The sequence below is a fragment of the Scyliorhinus canicula genome, chromosome 2 (assembly GCF_902713615.1).
Source record: "Scyliorhinus canicula chromosome 2, sScyCan1.1, whole genome shotgun sequence".
NCBI lineage: Eukaryota > Metazoa > Chordata > Chondrichthyes > Carcharhiniformes > Scyliorhinidae > Scyliorhinus > Scyliorhinus canicula.
In genome coordinates this window covers 279,493,021-279,507,265 of record NC_052147.1, presented here as the reverse complement: position 1 = coordinate 279,507,265, position 14,245 = coordinate 279,493,021, and the positions used below count along the sequence as shown (strand labels likewise).

Below are 14,245 nucleotides of genomic sequence, written 5' to 3'. Positions count from 1 at the left end.
GGCCTGAAGCTCTGGGTTTGTGTCCCATCCCAGAACTTGAGTGCCAAGGAAGGTGCGTTCATAATGCGGGCAAACAGATTGAGTGTATCTTGTTATGGTCTTGACGTAGCATAAGCTGCTTCCTTGATGTGCACTCTGACAAAGGAAGGTTCAGATGTTGAGATAGCTTCAACACGTTTATTAAACTATTAACAATTCTCCTATTTGGATTCGACTCCACTGTTAATCCTTCTATAGCTACTCAGACTGACGAACCAGTGTGCTACAATCCACGAGGTGGGTGTGATGTTCAATCAACCCTGTGTCTGTACTCACTGAGTGTCTCCACTGGAAAGAGGAAGATCACGTGTGCTGTGTCCTTTTTATATGGGTTGGTGTAATGCCCTCCTGTGGTGGTGTCACCTCTGTGTGTATCGTGAATGCCCATTGGTCGTGTCCTATCTTGCTGACCTATTGGTTGAATGTCTGTGTGTCGTGTCTCAGGTGCTCCCTCTAGTGTCTAGCTAGTCTACGTGTACTTACATTAACCCCTTGTGTATCTACAGTGGTGCATATCACCACAGAGTGTCCACTAATTCCAACGTGCCAATGGCGGGTGGTAGGTGCAGGAGAGACTTTTGGTCAGCCACGCTTGATGTGGAGTGATGTCCCTCAAGCTCAAACAAGCCTCTGGCGGCACACTAGTGACCCATCCCATAAATAATTAGCTATGGAAACAGACAAAAGTCTGCTTTAGTATACCACGAGATGCAGGAAGAGATTTGGAAAAGAGAGAATAGGGCCCATTAGTGATGACAAAGGAGACTTGTGCGTGGAGGAAGGAGAGATGGTAGATGGTATTAAACCGGTACATTGGTCCTATTGCCATTTTAAGAATTGAAGCACAAATTGGCTTTTGATTTTTTTTTTAAAAATGCATTTAACCTGCCGGAAGGAAGTTCGGATGGACCTTCTTTAAAAAGTTTCCAAATGCTCTCGTGATATTCTGCTTTTATGATGCTATTGTGAAAATTTTATTTCTTAGGATTAAACGTGGCTTGCAAAGGCATTAACTTCAAGCACCCAGTGCAGTAAGAGCAGAATGGTGATCTGTTTGGAATTGGAGAAGTGTTGGATTGAGAGGGGGAGTGACAGTGAGCCAGCTGTCTGCTGATCCATTCCCTGGCCGGAACGATCGGGAGGCGCCGCTTGTGGCGGTGAGGACGGAGATCGCGGGCGGACCGGAAGCAGCCACCGGAAGCGGGTGCGGGAGCCGAGGTTTGTTTGTTTTAATCGAGTGGCTTGAAACTTTAAACGGTTCGGTTTAACTTTCCCGCTGGGTGTGGGGGGAGAGAACCTCTTTTCCGTCTTTAAATCGCCTTCCTGCACCCCCCCCGCTCCGGGGGCTTGGGTCCCTCACCAACAACCTTCCCCAGTAACAACTTCCAGCTCTTTCATTCTGGGGGATTTGTTTCGTTCCTTTTTCTTGCAGCGAAGTCCCGTCCGGGGCCCTGACGGGTTCCCCATTCCCAGTCTCACCACACCGGGGTAAAGTCCCAACAGGTTTGGTTCAAATCACTAGCTTTTGGAGCACTGCTCCTCCGTCAGGCGAAGCGGAGGCAGGTTCACAATCGCAGCATCTCCACACCGAGGAACCATCGCCAGATTGGAATGTGAGGACGGCATGGGAGCACAGTGGTTAGCACTGCTGCTTCACAGCTCCAGGGTCCCAGTTTCGATTCCCCGCTGGGTCACTGTCTGTGTGGAGTCTGCACGTCCTCCCTGTGTGTGCGTGGGTTTCCTCCGGAGCTCCGGTTTCCTCCCACAGTCCAAAGATGTGCAGGTTAGGTGGATTGACTACGATAAAGTGCCCTTAGTGACCAAAAAGGTTAGGTGGGGTTAATGAGTTGCGGGGATAGGGGTGAGGTGTAGGGTTGCGTGGCATGCTCTTTCCAAGGGCCGGTGCAGACTCGATGGGCCAAATGGCCTCCTTCTGCACTGTATATTCTATGGTTAGTTTCACAAGTAGGCTTACATTAACACTGCAATGAAGTTACTGTGAAAAGCCCCTAGTCGCCACATTCCGGCGCCTGTTCAGGTACACAGAGGGAAAATTCAGAATGTCCAATTCACCTAACAGCACGTCTTTCGAGACATGTGGGAGGAAACCGGACCATCCGGAGGAAATCTACGCAGACACAGGGAGAACATGCAGATTCCACACAGACAGTGACCCAAACCGGGAAGCGAACCTGGGACCCTGGAGCAGTGAAGCAACAGTGCTATCCACTGTGATAATCACAGGCAATCGCGGTGTGAATTGTCTCAAGCCAGGACAGTCCGCAGGCTTGTGCAAACCCAGACACTATGGTTATCCCGGTTGAAGCTGCCCGCATGGATGCGGAACTTCGCTACCAGTTTCTGCTTGCGATTCTGCGTTGTCATGTAACCCCCACCATACTGCCCGGGATTGCAGAATCCTACGGACTGTTCTGGTTTGAGACAATTTACACCTCGATTACTTACTTACTCCACTCTCACTACCTGTAAAGACTTGCGTTCCAACCATTCTTCACATTCCAATCTGTAATTATCTTGTATTTCTGTCTGTCTGTATATGCTATGATTGTGAATCTGCCTCCACTTCGCCTGGTGAAGGAGAAGAGATCCGAAAGCTTGTGATTTCAAATAAACCTGTTGGATTTTAACCTGGTGTTATGAGACTTATTGTGCTCACCCCAGTCCAGCGCCGGCATCTCCACATCATTTGTCATTCCGCACATCATTGGCTGTTTTGTGATTTAATAGTAATAATCTTTATTGGTGTCAAAAGTAGGCTTACATTAACACTGCGATGAAGTTGCTTTGAAAATTCCCTAGTCTACGGAGCCTGTTTGAGTACACAGAGTGGGAATTCAGAATGTCCAATTCACGTAACAAGGATGTCTTTCGGGACTTTTACTTACATAGAGCATAGAACATATAGTGCAGAAGGAGGCCATTTGGCCCATCGAGTCTGCACCGACCCACTTAAGCCTTCACTTCCACCATATCCCCGTAACCCAATAACCCCTCCACCTTTTTGGTAAGTAAGGGCAATTTATCATGGCCAATTCACCTAACCTGTAAGTGTTTGGACTGTGGGAGGAAACCGGAGCACCCGGAGGAAACCCACGCAGACACGGGGAGAATGTGCAGACTCCGCACAGTGACCCAAGCCGGGAATCGAACCTGGGACCCTGGCACTGTGAAGGTTATTAGAAAAGGGGCTTTTCACAGTAACTTCATTAGAAACCTCAGTTTCTAATGATTCTGCTCTGTGTTCTCTGTCGTTAAGAGTTTGATGTTAAGCCTTTGCTTTTGGAGATGTTATCCTATCTTCCCAAGGAAGAATTAACATTTTTTCAGGGTGACCTAAACTAAAGTAAGGGACACTTGGATCTGAGTTTATTGTCATGTGTACCGAGGTGCAGTGAAAACTATTTTTCTGTGTACAGTTCAGGCAGATCGTTCCATACATGGAAAAATGCAGGACATACGATAAATACACATTGTAAATACATGGCGTGCCACAGGGATCGGTGCTGGGACCCCACCAATGATTAGGTTGAGAGAACAAAATGTAGCATCTCAAAAGTTTGCAGCTAATACCAAGTTGGGTGGGAGGGTGAACTGTGAAGAGGATGCAGAGATCATACAGCATGATCTGGACAGGTTGGATGAGTGGGCAAATCAACGATAGATGCTTGGCAGCATTTAAAAATGGCACAACATATGATGAAACGGGTAGCGGACAAGAAATCCAAATTAGTTTTGCCAGTGGAGATAAAGTTTTAGTATTGTTGCCAGTGGTAGGTGAACCCTTAAAAGCAAGGTTTTGTGGACCTTATCAGATTGAACTAAAGTATCTGACTTTAAAGAGAAATGCCGAGGCGTAGAGAAATGGATGGATCGTGCAGAGACCTTCTTGTCCAAAGAGACTCAGTCGAGAAAGATTCCAGTTGGAGGAAGAAGAACTTAAATGGACTATATTATTAAATGTTTGGGTGTTTTGTTTTGTTAAAAAAAACGTATATTCACTGCCCATATTTCTTAAAGGAAAGTGAAAAGATGAAAAATTAAACCATCTTGAAGTTCATGGTTTATTTTTTTCCTTGGGGGAGGTGTCAGGTGAGAGTACCTTTAAGAAATGGTGTTTATTAAATAGCTGTAGTGGATGTACCTTTAAGAAATGGGTTTTTATAAAATGGCTGTAGTGGGTGCACCTTTAAGAAATGGGTGTTGATTGGATGGCTGCAGTGATGTCAGAGTGTGGGTGGAGCTGGGCTGTCTGCTTTTACTTTCACTTTGGGCTGTCTGCCACAGTGTGAGTTTTAGTTTCGTTTTGAGAGCTGGATAGCTGCAGGAAAAGCAAGCAGCTGTATAAGGATCTCGCTCTGCAATCTAAAGACTGTCTCCAGATCATTTGGGTGATTTCAAAGTGAAAACTGCTCTCAGTAGTGAATTTGAACCTGATCTCTGTTAAAAAGTGTCTTTTGTCTTAGGGATGTTGCAAGGAAAGATTCAGGGTTACTTTCAGAATATTGTATCTGTGGACCTCCGGTGGCGGCCATGCGTGGGCAGGTCGCCTTTTGGGAAGCTCCCGCCGCTAATGGACTAACGGGCCCTTTCAAGGAGCTTTTGACGGCCCCTTTTTGACGCAAACCGGCGGGCAAACGGCGCTGGAAGGCTCCCCACAGCAGTTTATGGAGGGGACCAGGAGCAGGACGGCAAAACAAACAACCATCGAGAAGCGGCAGGAACGGGCACGGGATCAGAAAATGGCGGCTGGTTTGGATCAGGCAGCGTGGGCCCAGTGGTCGCGGGAACAGCAGAAGTTCCTTAGAAGCTGCTTTGCTGACCTTAAACGGAGATGCTGGCTCCAATAAAGGCCTCTATGCAGAAAATGGTTGAGACCCAGAAAATGCAGGAGAAGGCGATCAAAGAGATTGAGAAAAAGGTCTATGATAACGAAGACGAGATACTGGGCCTGGCCGTCAGGGTGGAGGCACACGACGCCCTACACGAGAGGTGGCAGGAGAGGCTGGGAGGACAGGTCCAGGAGGCAGAACCTGTGCATGCTGGGCCTACCGGAGGGCGCGGAGGGGTTGGACGCGTGCGCATTCGTGACCACGTTATTGGGGTCCCTGATGGGGCCAGAAGCATTCCCTCGGCCTCTGGAACTGGATGGGGCGCACAGAGTCCTTGCAAGGAAGCTCAAAACGAATGAACCGCCGAGGGCCATGGTGGCACGGTTCCACTGCTTCTCAGATAAGGAACGAGTCCTGCGATGGGCTAAAAAGGAACGGAGCAGCAGGTGGGAGAACAGCGTAATCTGCATCTACCAGGACCTGGGAGCAGAACTGGCCAAGAGGCGCGCTGGATTCAACCGAGCTAAGGCGGCCCTCCACAGCAAAGGGGTAAAGTTCGGGCTGCTGCACGTATCAAGATCACCACCATTACTTTGATACACCGGACGAGGCGTGGAATTTCATCAAGCAAGAAAAGTTGGACTCGAACTAAAGGACAGTCACACTAGGACGTTACTCTGGTGGGGATGGTAATTGCCGAGTAGCCAGAGGCAGCGACATTATGTTGTCTCCTCGTACTTTGGTTTGTTCCCTGTTTCTTCGGCCACATTTTCAGCTTTTGTAGAACTCGGCCCGCAGAGGGAGGAGGGGGGCCCTACATGTGGGGCTGCTCTCATGGCAGCTGGGGCTGTGCCTTTGATGGGGCCGGGTTTGTGCCCGGGGTTGGCTGTTCGTTTCGCTGGGGGGAGGGGGCGGAAAATGTTCTTTGGTGGCCTTTGAAGCTGATAAGTTGGGCTTTCCATACGGAGGAAGGGGCCGGCAAAATGAGGCATCTGAGTAATCGGAGACAGAGGCGGGAGCGGCCGGGGTCAGCATGGGTCAGCTGACTCACTGAAGCGTAATGGGGGGAGAGCCAGTGTCAAGTGGGTGCTTGACTTGGGGGTTTGGGATCACGGGGTTGCTGGGGGGGAGAGGGTGGAAATGGGATGCTGCTTGGCTGTCAGAAAAGGTGCCAACATGGGGGAACAGAGGGAGAGTCGGGGGGGGGGGGGCATCCAATAGGAGGGCTCGAGCAAGCGGGGGACGCCGGCTCGTGGCTGTCCGAAAAAGGGAAGTGGCTAATCAGCAGGGGGGGGGGGGGGGGGGGGGGGGGGGGGGCTAGCCCTCCATCCAGGCTGATCACGTGGAATGCGGGGCCTGAATGGGCCGGTCAAGAGGGCTCGCGTGTTCATCGCACTTAAAGGGGCTAAAGGCAGATGTAGCCATGCAACAGGAGACGCACCTAAAACTTGCGGACCAAACAAGATTGAGAAAAGGGTGGGTGGGCCAGGTGTTCCACTCGGGGCTGGGTTCAAAGACCAGAGGAGTAGCCAACCTGGTCAGCAAACGGGTGGCTTTTGAGGCAGGGAATATTGTAGCTGACAAGGGGGACAGATACATAATGGTCAGCGGGAAACTACAGGGGACTCAGGTGGTGCTAGTGAACGTTTACGCCCCGAACTGGGACGACGTGGAATTTATGAGACGCACGCTGGGTAAAATTCCAGACTTAGACTCGCACAATCTGATTATGGGGGGGTGACTTCAACACAGTTATAGACCCTGTACTGGACCGGTCAAACCCCAGGTCGGGGGAGCGACCAGCGGCGGCTAAAAACTGAGGGGATTCATGGAACAGGTGGGGGGGGCGTAGACCCGTGGAGATTCGCCCAAACGAGGGCGAAAGATTTCTCTTTCTTTTCCCATGTCCACAAAGTCTCCTCCCGCATAGATTTCTTTGTGATGAGCAGGGCGTTGATCCCCAGGGTGGAGGGGACAGAATACTCGCCATTGCCGTCTCCGATCATGCTCCACACTGGGTGGATTTGCGTCTTGGGAGGGGGGAGAGAGGTCAGCCCCCACTATAGAGGCTACATGTGGGGCTGCTAGCAGATGATGAGGTTTGTGGGCGGATACGAAGGAACATTAAAAATTACCTGGAAACTAATGAACGGGGGAGGTAGTGGCGTCCACGATGTGGGAGGCTCTGAAGGCAGTTATCAGAGGAGTGTTGATCTCTATCAGGTCTCATAGGCAGAAGAAAGAAAGAGCAGAGGGAGAAAGGCTAGTCAGGGAGATACTCAGAGTAGACAGGTGCTACGCGGAGGCCCCCGAGATGGGGCTGGAGGCTGCACGCGGAATGTGACCTGCTGACCACTGGGAAGGCGGTAGCACTGCTCAGGAAGGCCAAGGGGGCTGCCTCCGAATACGGGGAGAAAGCGAGTAGAATGCTGGCGCACCAACTTTGCAAGAGGGAGGCGGCCAGGGAAATTGGGGAAGTACGGGATAAGGAGGGCAACACGGTCATAGACCCAGAGGGCGTGAACAAAGTCTTTTAGGAATTTATTTGGTAAATTGTATGAGTCCGAGCCCCTGCCGGGGGGTGGAGGGGATGAAGCGATTCATGGACCAACTGAGGTTCCCAAAGGTGGAGGAGGATCTGGTGGAGGGACTGGGGGCCCCGATAGAGCTGGAGGAGATGGCAGGGGGCCTGCAGTCAGGCAAAGCCCTAGGGCCGGGCGGCTACCCTGTAGAATTCTACAAGAAATTTTCAGAACTGTCCACTCCTGCTGAGGACCTTAAATGAGGCCAAAGAGAGAGGGACCCTCCCCCCAACAATGTCACAGGCTTCTATTTCACTCATCCTCAAACGAGAGAATGATCCGCTACAGTGTGGATCTTATAGACCGATATCGCTCCTGACTGTAGATGGAAAACTGCTGGCCAAGATCTTAGCTGCTAGGATTGAGGACTGTGTCCCTGGGGTGATAGGGGAGGATCAGACAGGCTTCGTCAAGGGCAGGCAATTGAACTCCAATGTACGGGGGCTCCTAAACATCATGATGCCCTCAGAGGGAGGGGAGGCAGAAGTGGTGGCGGCACTGGATTCGGAGAAAGCCTTTGACCGGGTGGAATGGGAGTACCTGTGGGAAGCACTAAGAAGGTTTGGATTAGGTGAGGGGTTCATAGGTTGGGTCCAGCTACTCTACCAGGCCCCCGTGGCAAGTGTGTGCACGAACAGGGTGAGGTCGGAATACTTTCGGCTCCACCGGGGGACAAGGCAGGGGTGCCCCCTCTTCCCGTTATTATTCGCCCTTGCGATAAAGCCACTGGCTATAGTGCTGTGGATGTCAAGGAACTGGCGGGGGTTTGTTCGGCGTGGGGGGGGGGGGGGGGGGGGGAGAGAAGCATCGGGTCTCGCTTTACGCGGATGATTTGCTCCTGTACATTTCGGACCGACTAGAGAGGATGGGGAAGGTCATGCAGATTCTAAGATGTTTGTGATCCAAGCTAAGGGGCAGGAAAAGGGACTGGGAGAGTTTCCGCTGAAGTTGGTCGAGAAGAGCTTTCGGTACCTAAGGATACAGGTGGCTCGAAAGTGGGGTTCCCTCCACAAGCTTAATCTATCTCGGCTGACAGAGCAGATGGAGGGGGACTTCAAAAGGTGGGACACGCTCCCGCTATCTCTTGCGGGGAGGGTGCAGACCGTTAAGATGACGGTCCTCCCCAGATTCCTGTTCATCTTCCAGTGCCTTCCCATCTTCATACCTAAGTCCTTCTTTAAGTGGGTGAACAAGATCATCTCGGGATTTGTATGGGAGTAAAGAGACTGTATCTAGAGCGCAGTCGGGGGGGGGGGGGGGGGGGGGGGGGTGGGCTGGCGCTGCCGAACCTTTGCAGCTACTATGCTGCTAACATAGCCATGATTAGGAAATGGGTATTGGGGGAGGGGCTGACGTGGGAGCGGTTAAAGGCGGCCTCATGTAAAGGCACCAGCCGAGAGGCACTTGTAATGGCACCTCTGCCGTTCCCGCTGCTCCTCTAGTCCGGTGTGGTGGTGGCATTAAAGATCTGGGGTCAGTGGAAAAGGCACAGGGGGGTGGAGGGAGCCTCAGTCTGGACCCCGATGCGCAACAATCACAGATTTGTCCCGGGCAGGATAGACGGAGAGTTTCAAAGCTGGCATAGGGCAGGCATTAAAAGGACGGGGGACCTGTTCATAGACGGGACCTTCCCCAGCTTGAAAACGCTGGAGGAGAAATTCAGTTTGCCCCCTGGAAACGCTTTCAGATACCTTCAGGTACGCGCCTTTCTGAAAAAGCAGGTGGTATCATTTCCACTGCTACCCCCACGCAGGATACAGGATAGGGTAGCCTCCGGCACCTGGGTAAGGGAGGGGAAGCTTTCAGATACTTACCGGGAACTTCAGGAGGCGGAGGAAGCCCCAGTGGAGGAGCTTAAGGGCAAAGGGCAAATGGGAGGAGGTGCTAGGTGGGGAGCTGGATGCGCGCCTGTAGGCGGATGCCCTAAACAGGGTCAATTCCTCCATGGCGGGGTTCTTTTGGAGCTGGCGGGGTTCTCTCGGAGGTGGCAGCCGTTCTTCGACTTTCTAGGAGAGCAGTAAAGGTCAGCGGCAGCAGCATCCCGGGGGGGGGGGGGGGGGGATCGTTACGTTGAAAGCTAGTGATTCCAAACAAACCTGTTGGACTTTAACCTGGTGGTGTAAGACTTCTTACTGTACTTACAGCAGTGACTGCACTTCAATAAGTACTTAGTTGGCTGTAAAACACTTTGGAATGTGCTGAGGTTGTGAAAGGTGTGATCTAAATGCAAGACTTTCTTTTCTTTGACTCCAGAAACTTCCTTTCAATGGCGGAATTGGAGAAGTTGGCCAGCGATCTTCTCTCTCAGCCGTGGATCTCTGTTTGTATTGGTGACTCTCGTTTCCTGCTCAAGGCCTCTTTCAGCGACACCGCCTACAAGCTGATGCTCTCTGATCTTGACAGTGTCTGGTGGGAGGAGATGAACTCGGATGGTCTCAAACAAAGGGCACAGGTATGCCTTTGGATTCATGTTAGAAACATAGAAAGAGGTGGATGAGTGAGAACCCGCGCCCGCCCAGTTTGCCTTCTGCCGTCCTGGTCGTCACGTAACAAAACGCGAGCCGGGAGACAGGAGAAGACTATTCATCCCTTTGGGCCAGTTCCGCCATTGAACTAATTTGTCACCAAGTTGTATCTTGACTCCATCAGTCCGTCTTGGTGTGAAATTAAATCCTCGGATTCCATGACAATGGGGGAGAATTGTTGGAAAAGCTCCACACCTCCTGTTTTGAGCCCTGAATTGTTGTAACGCCAAAAAGGAGGCCATTCAGCCCATTGTGTCCAAACCGTCTCTTCGAATGAACAACTCCCCTGCCATGTGCCCTGCCCCGCCTTCTCCCCGTAGCCCTGCACATTCTTCCTTTTCTAATTCCCTTTTGAATGCTTTGGTTAAAGCTGCCCCCACCACCACACTCTCGGAAAGAGCATTTCAGACTTTACCCAGTCGCTGTGCGGAAATTTGATCCAACAGCAATGTGACTAAAAACAGGTTGAGGATCCACATTCTGATCGCCGATCAGTGTATTTCAGTCAAACTAAACGAGGGAATCAACTACGGCACAAAGATTATTGATTGCATCACCCACAGAAATGTGACTCTTGTAACAATAATCTTTATTAGTGTTATAATGATGTGTATAGTGCAAGTGTAGTAAAGGGTTAACATCAGACACTAAATCAAACACTAGATGGCGTTACTAAGTTATTGTAAAAAAGGCAGCATCTCTAGGAATTCTGGGAGAACATGTTGAGAAGCTGATGAGAGCAGAGTGAGAATTCATTGGAGAGATTACTGTACTACAGATTCAGTATTAGTTTAGTATCTGTTACTAAGTAAAGTGTGCGAACCTAATCATGTTTGGTAGTGTAAAATAAATTTGTTTTGATTCAAACTTCTTGTTTTTATATTCTTTGTCAACACCACATATCTGGCTATCTTGGAGGAAAAGGCAAGGAGTATTGGATTTTTATTTATTGTTCATATCGCCACATTGGGAGTGAAAGAGCGTAAGGAGGGGCTTTGCACAGTAACTTCATTGCAGTGTTAATGTAAGCCTACTTGTGACAATAAAGGTTATTTATTTCTTTAATTTTTCTTTAAGTTTTTGAAAAGGATAGACCGGGCGACACGGTGGCGCAGTGGTTAGCACTGCTGCCTCACGCCGCTGAGGACCCGGGTCAAACCCGGCCCCGGGTCACTGTCCATGTGGAGTTTGCACATTCTCCCCGTGCCTGCGTGGGTTTTACCCCCGCACTCCAAACATTTGCAGGGTAGGTGAATTGGCCATGCCAAATTGCCCATAATTGGTTGGAAACAAATAATTGGGTACTCCACTATGGTCAATGAAATGAAATGAATGAAAATCGCTTATTGTCACGCGTAGGCTTCAATGAAGTTACTGTGAAAAGCCCCTAGTCACCACATTCCGGTGCCTGTTCGGGGAGGCTGGTACGGGAATTGAACCGTGCTGCTGGTCTGCTTTAAAAGCCAGCGATTTATCCCAGTATGCTAAACCAGCCCCTGGTTTAGTCCACCTAATTAGGGTTAGTCCACCTTGTAACCAACCTGATTATCGCAAATGAAGACAGACAAAAATGCATTCATATGGCACTTTTTCTGACCTCGGGAGTCCCAAAGCTCATTAAGTACTTTTAAAGTGTAGTTATGATTATAATGTAGACATCGATGATAATGGAGGTGTTTATAATGTAGACATTAATGATAATGGAGTTGTTGATGAATTACAGCGATTAATCTCTTTTGGTTTGTCTCCAACATATGGTGTGGAAAACTCCCAATGTTGGAGAGCTTTGGGAACCAATGTCCCCTGTTCTTCCTGAGCCACATTCCACTCACCACTACAGTTGTCAACTGTGATTAACTGTATTCATAGAATAGAACCATCAAATCCCTCCAGTTGTCATGAAAATGTCACTTTAAGAAATGGTTAGCTGCTCATGTTATTGCAGTGATGTCAGAGTGTGGGTGGAGCTGAGCTCTGGTTCTGCTTTTTAGTTTCACTTTGAGAAATAGCTTGTGTGTGTCTGGGTTTTCCAGTGAGCTGCAGCTGAAGTTAAACAAAGAGCTGTCCTGTTGATCTCTGCCATCCAAAGACTATCTCTGGATCATTTGGTGAATTCAGAATTATAAATGTTCTCAATAGTGAATGTTAACCTAATGTGCTCCTGTTTAAAGGTTTGTTAAGTCTTTTGGATGTTAAAAGGACAGCTTACGGATTACTTAATGCTGTATTCTTGGGGGGGGGGGGTTATCTTTGAACTAATGGTTGCTAAGATATTCACTGTTTGTTTTTAAAAGGTTAACTTGAGTTCATAGAATAAACATTGTTTTGTTTTAAAAAATACTTTTCAATTTCTGCTGTACCACACCTGTAGAGTGAACCGTGTGCTCCCCATACCACAATCTAGTAAAAGTTGTGGGTCAGGTAAACTCCATGATACACTTTGCGGTTCTCTAAACCCTGGCCTATAACAAATTGAGGGCTCGTCCGGGGTAAAAGTCCCATCTATTGGATTGGCTTAGTCAGCTTAAAGACAGTGAGGGGTGAGCATATTGTGGTTGCTTTTCAGGTGTGGTATTTCAGTTTAAGTGGGAAGTGTGTTGTGGTCAATAGCTCTTTCAGAGGCTCAGAAGTTTTTGGGGGTGGAGACGGTCACACGCAGTACCTTACGGACAGAGACTAAAAGCAGACTGTTAGATTTGGCAAAAAACATTGCAGTTAACATTACCTGACAAAATGCGAAAAGATGAGGTAATTATGGCGGTGGTTAAGCATTTAAAGTTGCCTGAGATACAGTCTGACTCATTGGAAATGGCAAAAATTCAGTTACAAATTAAACAAATGGAACATGAGAAAGCAGCTTGAAAACGAAAGAGAGGAAAAAGAAAGAGAGAGGGAGAAAGAGAGGACAAAGAAAAGGAGAGAGGAGGAAAGAAAGAATAGCCCTAGCAGAACAAAAATAAAAAGAAAGGGAGGTACAGATCAGGGAAAAAGATAAAGAGAGAGAGTTTGAACTTCAGAAAATGGCCATGAAACATGAGAGTAAGTTAAAATTGGCAGACGTAAAGGGAAACGTACAGTTGGATGATAGTGATGAGGATAGTGAGAAAGAGCGTCATAGTCGAAGGCTTGGTGGGGATCTATTTAAAGCTTACAGACAAAGGTTTAGAAATTTAAGGAAAGAATTTGGTCAAACATACATGGAGTTTGAAAGGCTCAAACAGAGTAATTTTGATAGGTGGATAAGGGCTTTGAAAATAGACCAACGTATGAAGCTCTCAGAGGAATTATACTTTTGGAGGAGTTTAAAAATTCAATTCCTGATGTCGGTGCAACATCGAGGGCCGAAGGGCCTGTACTGCGCTGTATCGTTCTATGTTCTAAGTGAGAACTCATGTGGAAGAGCAGAGGGTTAAAACTGCGAGGTTAGCAGCAGAAATGGCAGATGGTTGTGAATTAGTTCATAAATCAAAGCTTGGTTTCTGACATCAGTTTCAGCCGGTGAGGGATAGAAACTGGGGATATGAGAAATACTCATGTGGTAAAAGTAAAGGTGATCTGATGGGAGATAATAAGGAGAGTGTACCTCAGATTGAAAAAGAAATCCAGGAGGGTGGAAAAGAATTGAAAAGTTTCAAGTGTTTTCACTGTAATAAACTGGGCCATGTAAAGTCACAGTGTTGGTGGTTGAAGAAAAGCACTTGGAAGGCTGATGTGGTAAAACAGTGTAAGGCAGGAATGGCCTCTGGAAACTTAGTAGACACATCCAATATAGTCAAAAGATATTGATTCCCACTTTTCGTTTTGGTTAGGTGGATTGGCCATGCTAAATTGCCCGTAGTGTCCTAATAAAAAAGTAAGGTTAAGGGGGGGGGGGGGGTTGTTGGGTTACGGGTATAGGATAAGACAGTGGGGTTTGTTAGAATGGTAAAGGAAAGCCCAAGGAAAGCGAAGGAGATGCAAACGATTGTACAGCCTGTTCAAGAGATGATTGATAAGAAGGTGCCAGATCTCTTAAATGAATTTACTTGTGTGGGTAAAGTTTACTCATGTGTATCAGGCGGAGCAGGTAAAGAAGTCACAATTTTAAGAGATATGGGAGCTAGTCTTTAATATGGTAAGAGATGAGGAGTTATGTAGGTTGGGAAGAAATTTGCCTGAAAAGGTGGTGATATGTGGAATTCAGGGTGAGAGGAGTAGCGTTCCATTATATAAGGTAAAGTTGGAAAGTCCAGTGAAGGGTGGTGAAGTG

The 14,245-nt window shown here is 48.5% G+C and overlaps 1 protein-coding gene across 2 annotated transcripts in view; it reads left to right on the top strand.

Moving 5' to 3' along the window:
• Positions 1-1,136: 1,136 nt before the first annotated feature.
• The window catches only part of nhej1 (nonhomologous end-joining factor 1), a 293,398-nt gene continuing 280,289 nt past the window's right edge, over positions 1,137-14,245 (top strand). Inside the window, exons 1-2 of one of the 2 annotated variants that reach the window (XM_038790126.1) lie at positions 1,137-1,257; positions 9,725-9,923. In XM_038790126.1, the coding sequence (XP_038646054.1) occupies positions 9,738-9,923 (186 nt within the window). In that variant the 5' untranslated portion in view covers positions 1,137-1,257; positions 9,725-9,737. The remainder of the gene's footprint in view (positions 1,258-9,724; positions 9,924-14,245) is intronic. The other variant, XM_038790125.1, reaches the window with a different exon arrangement.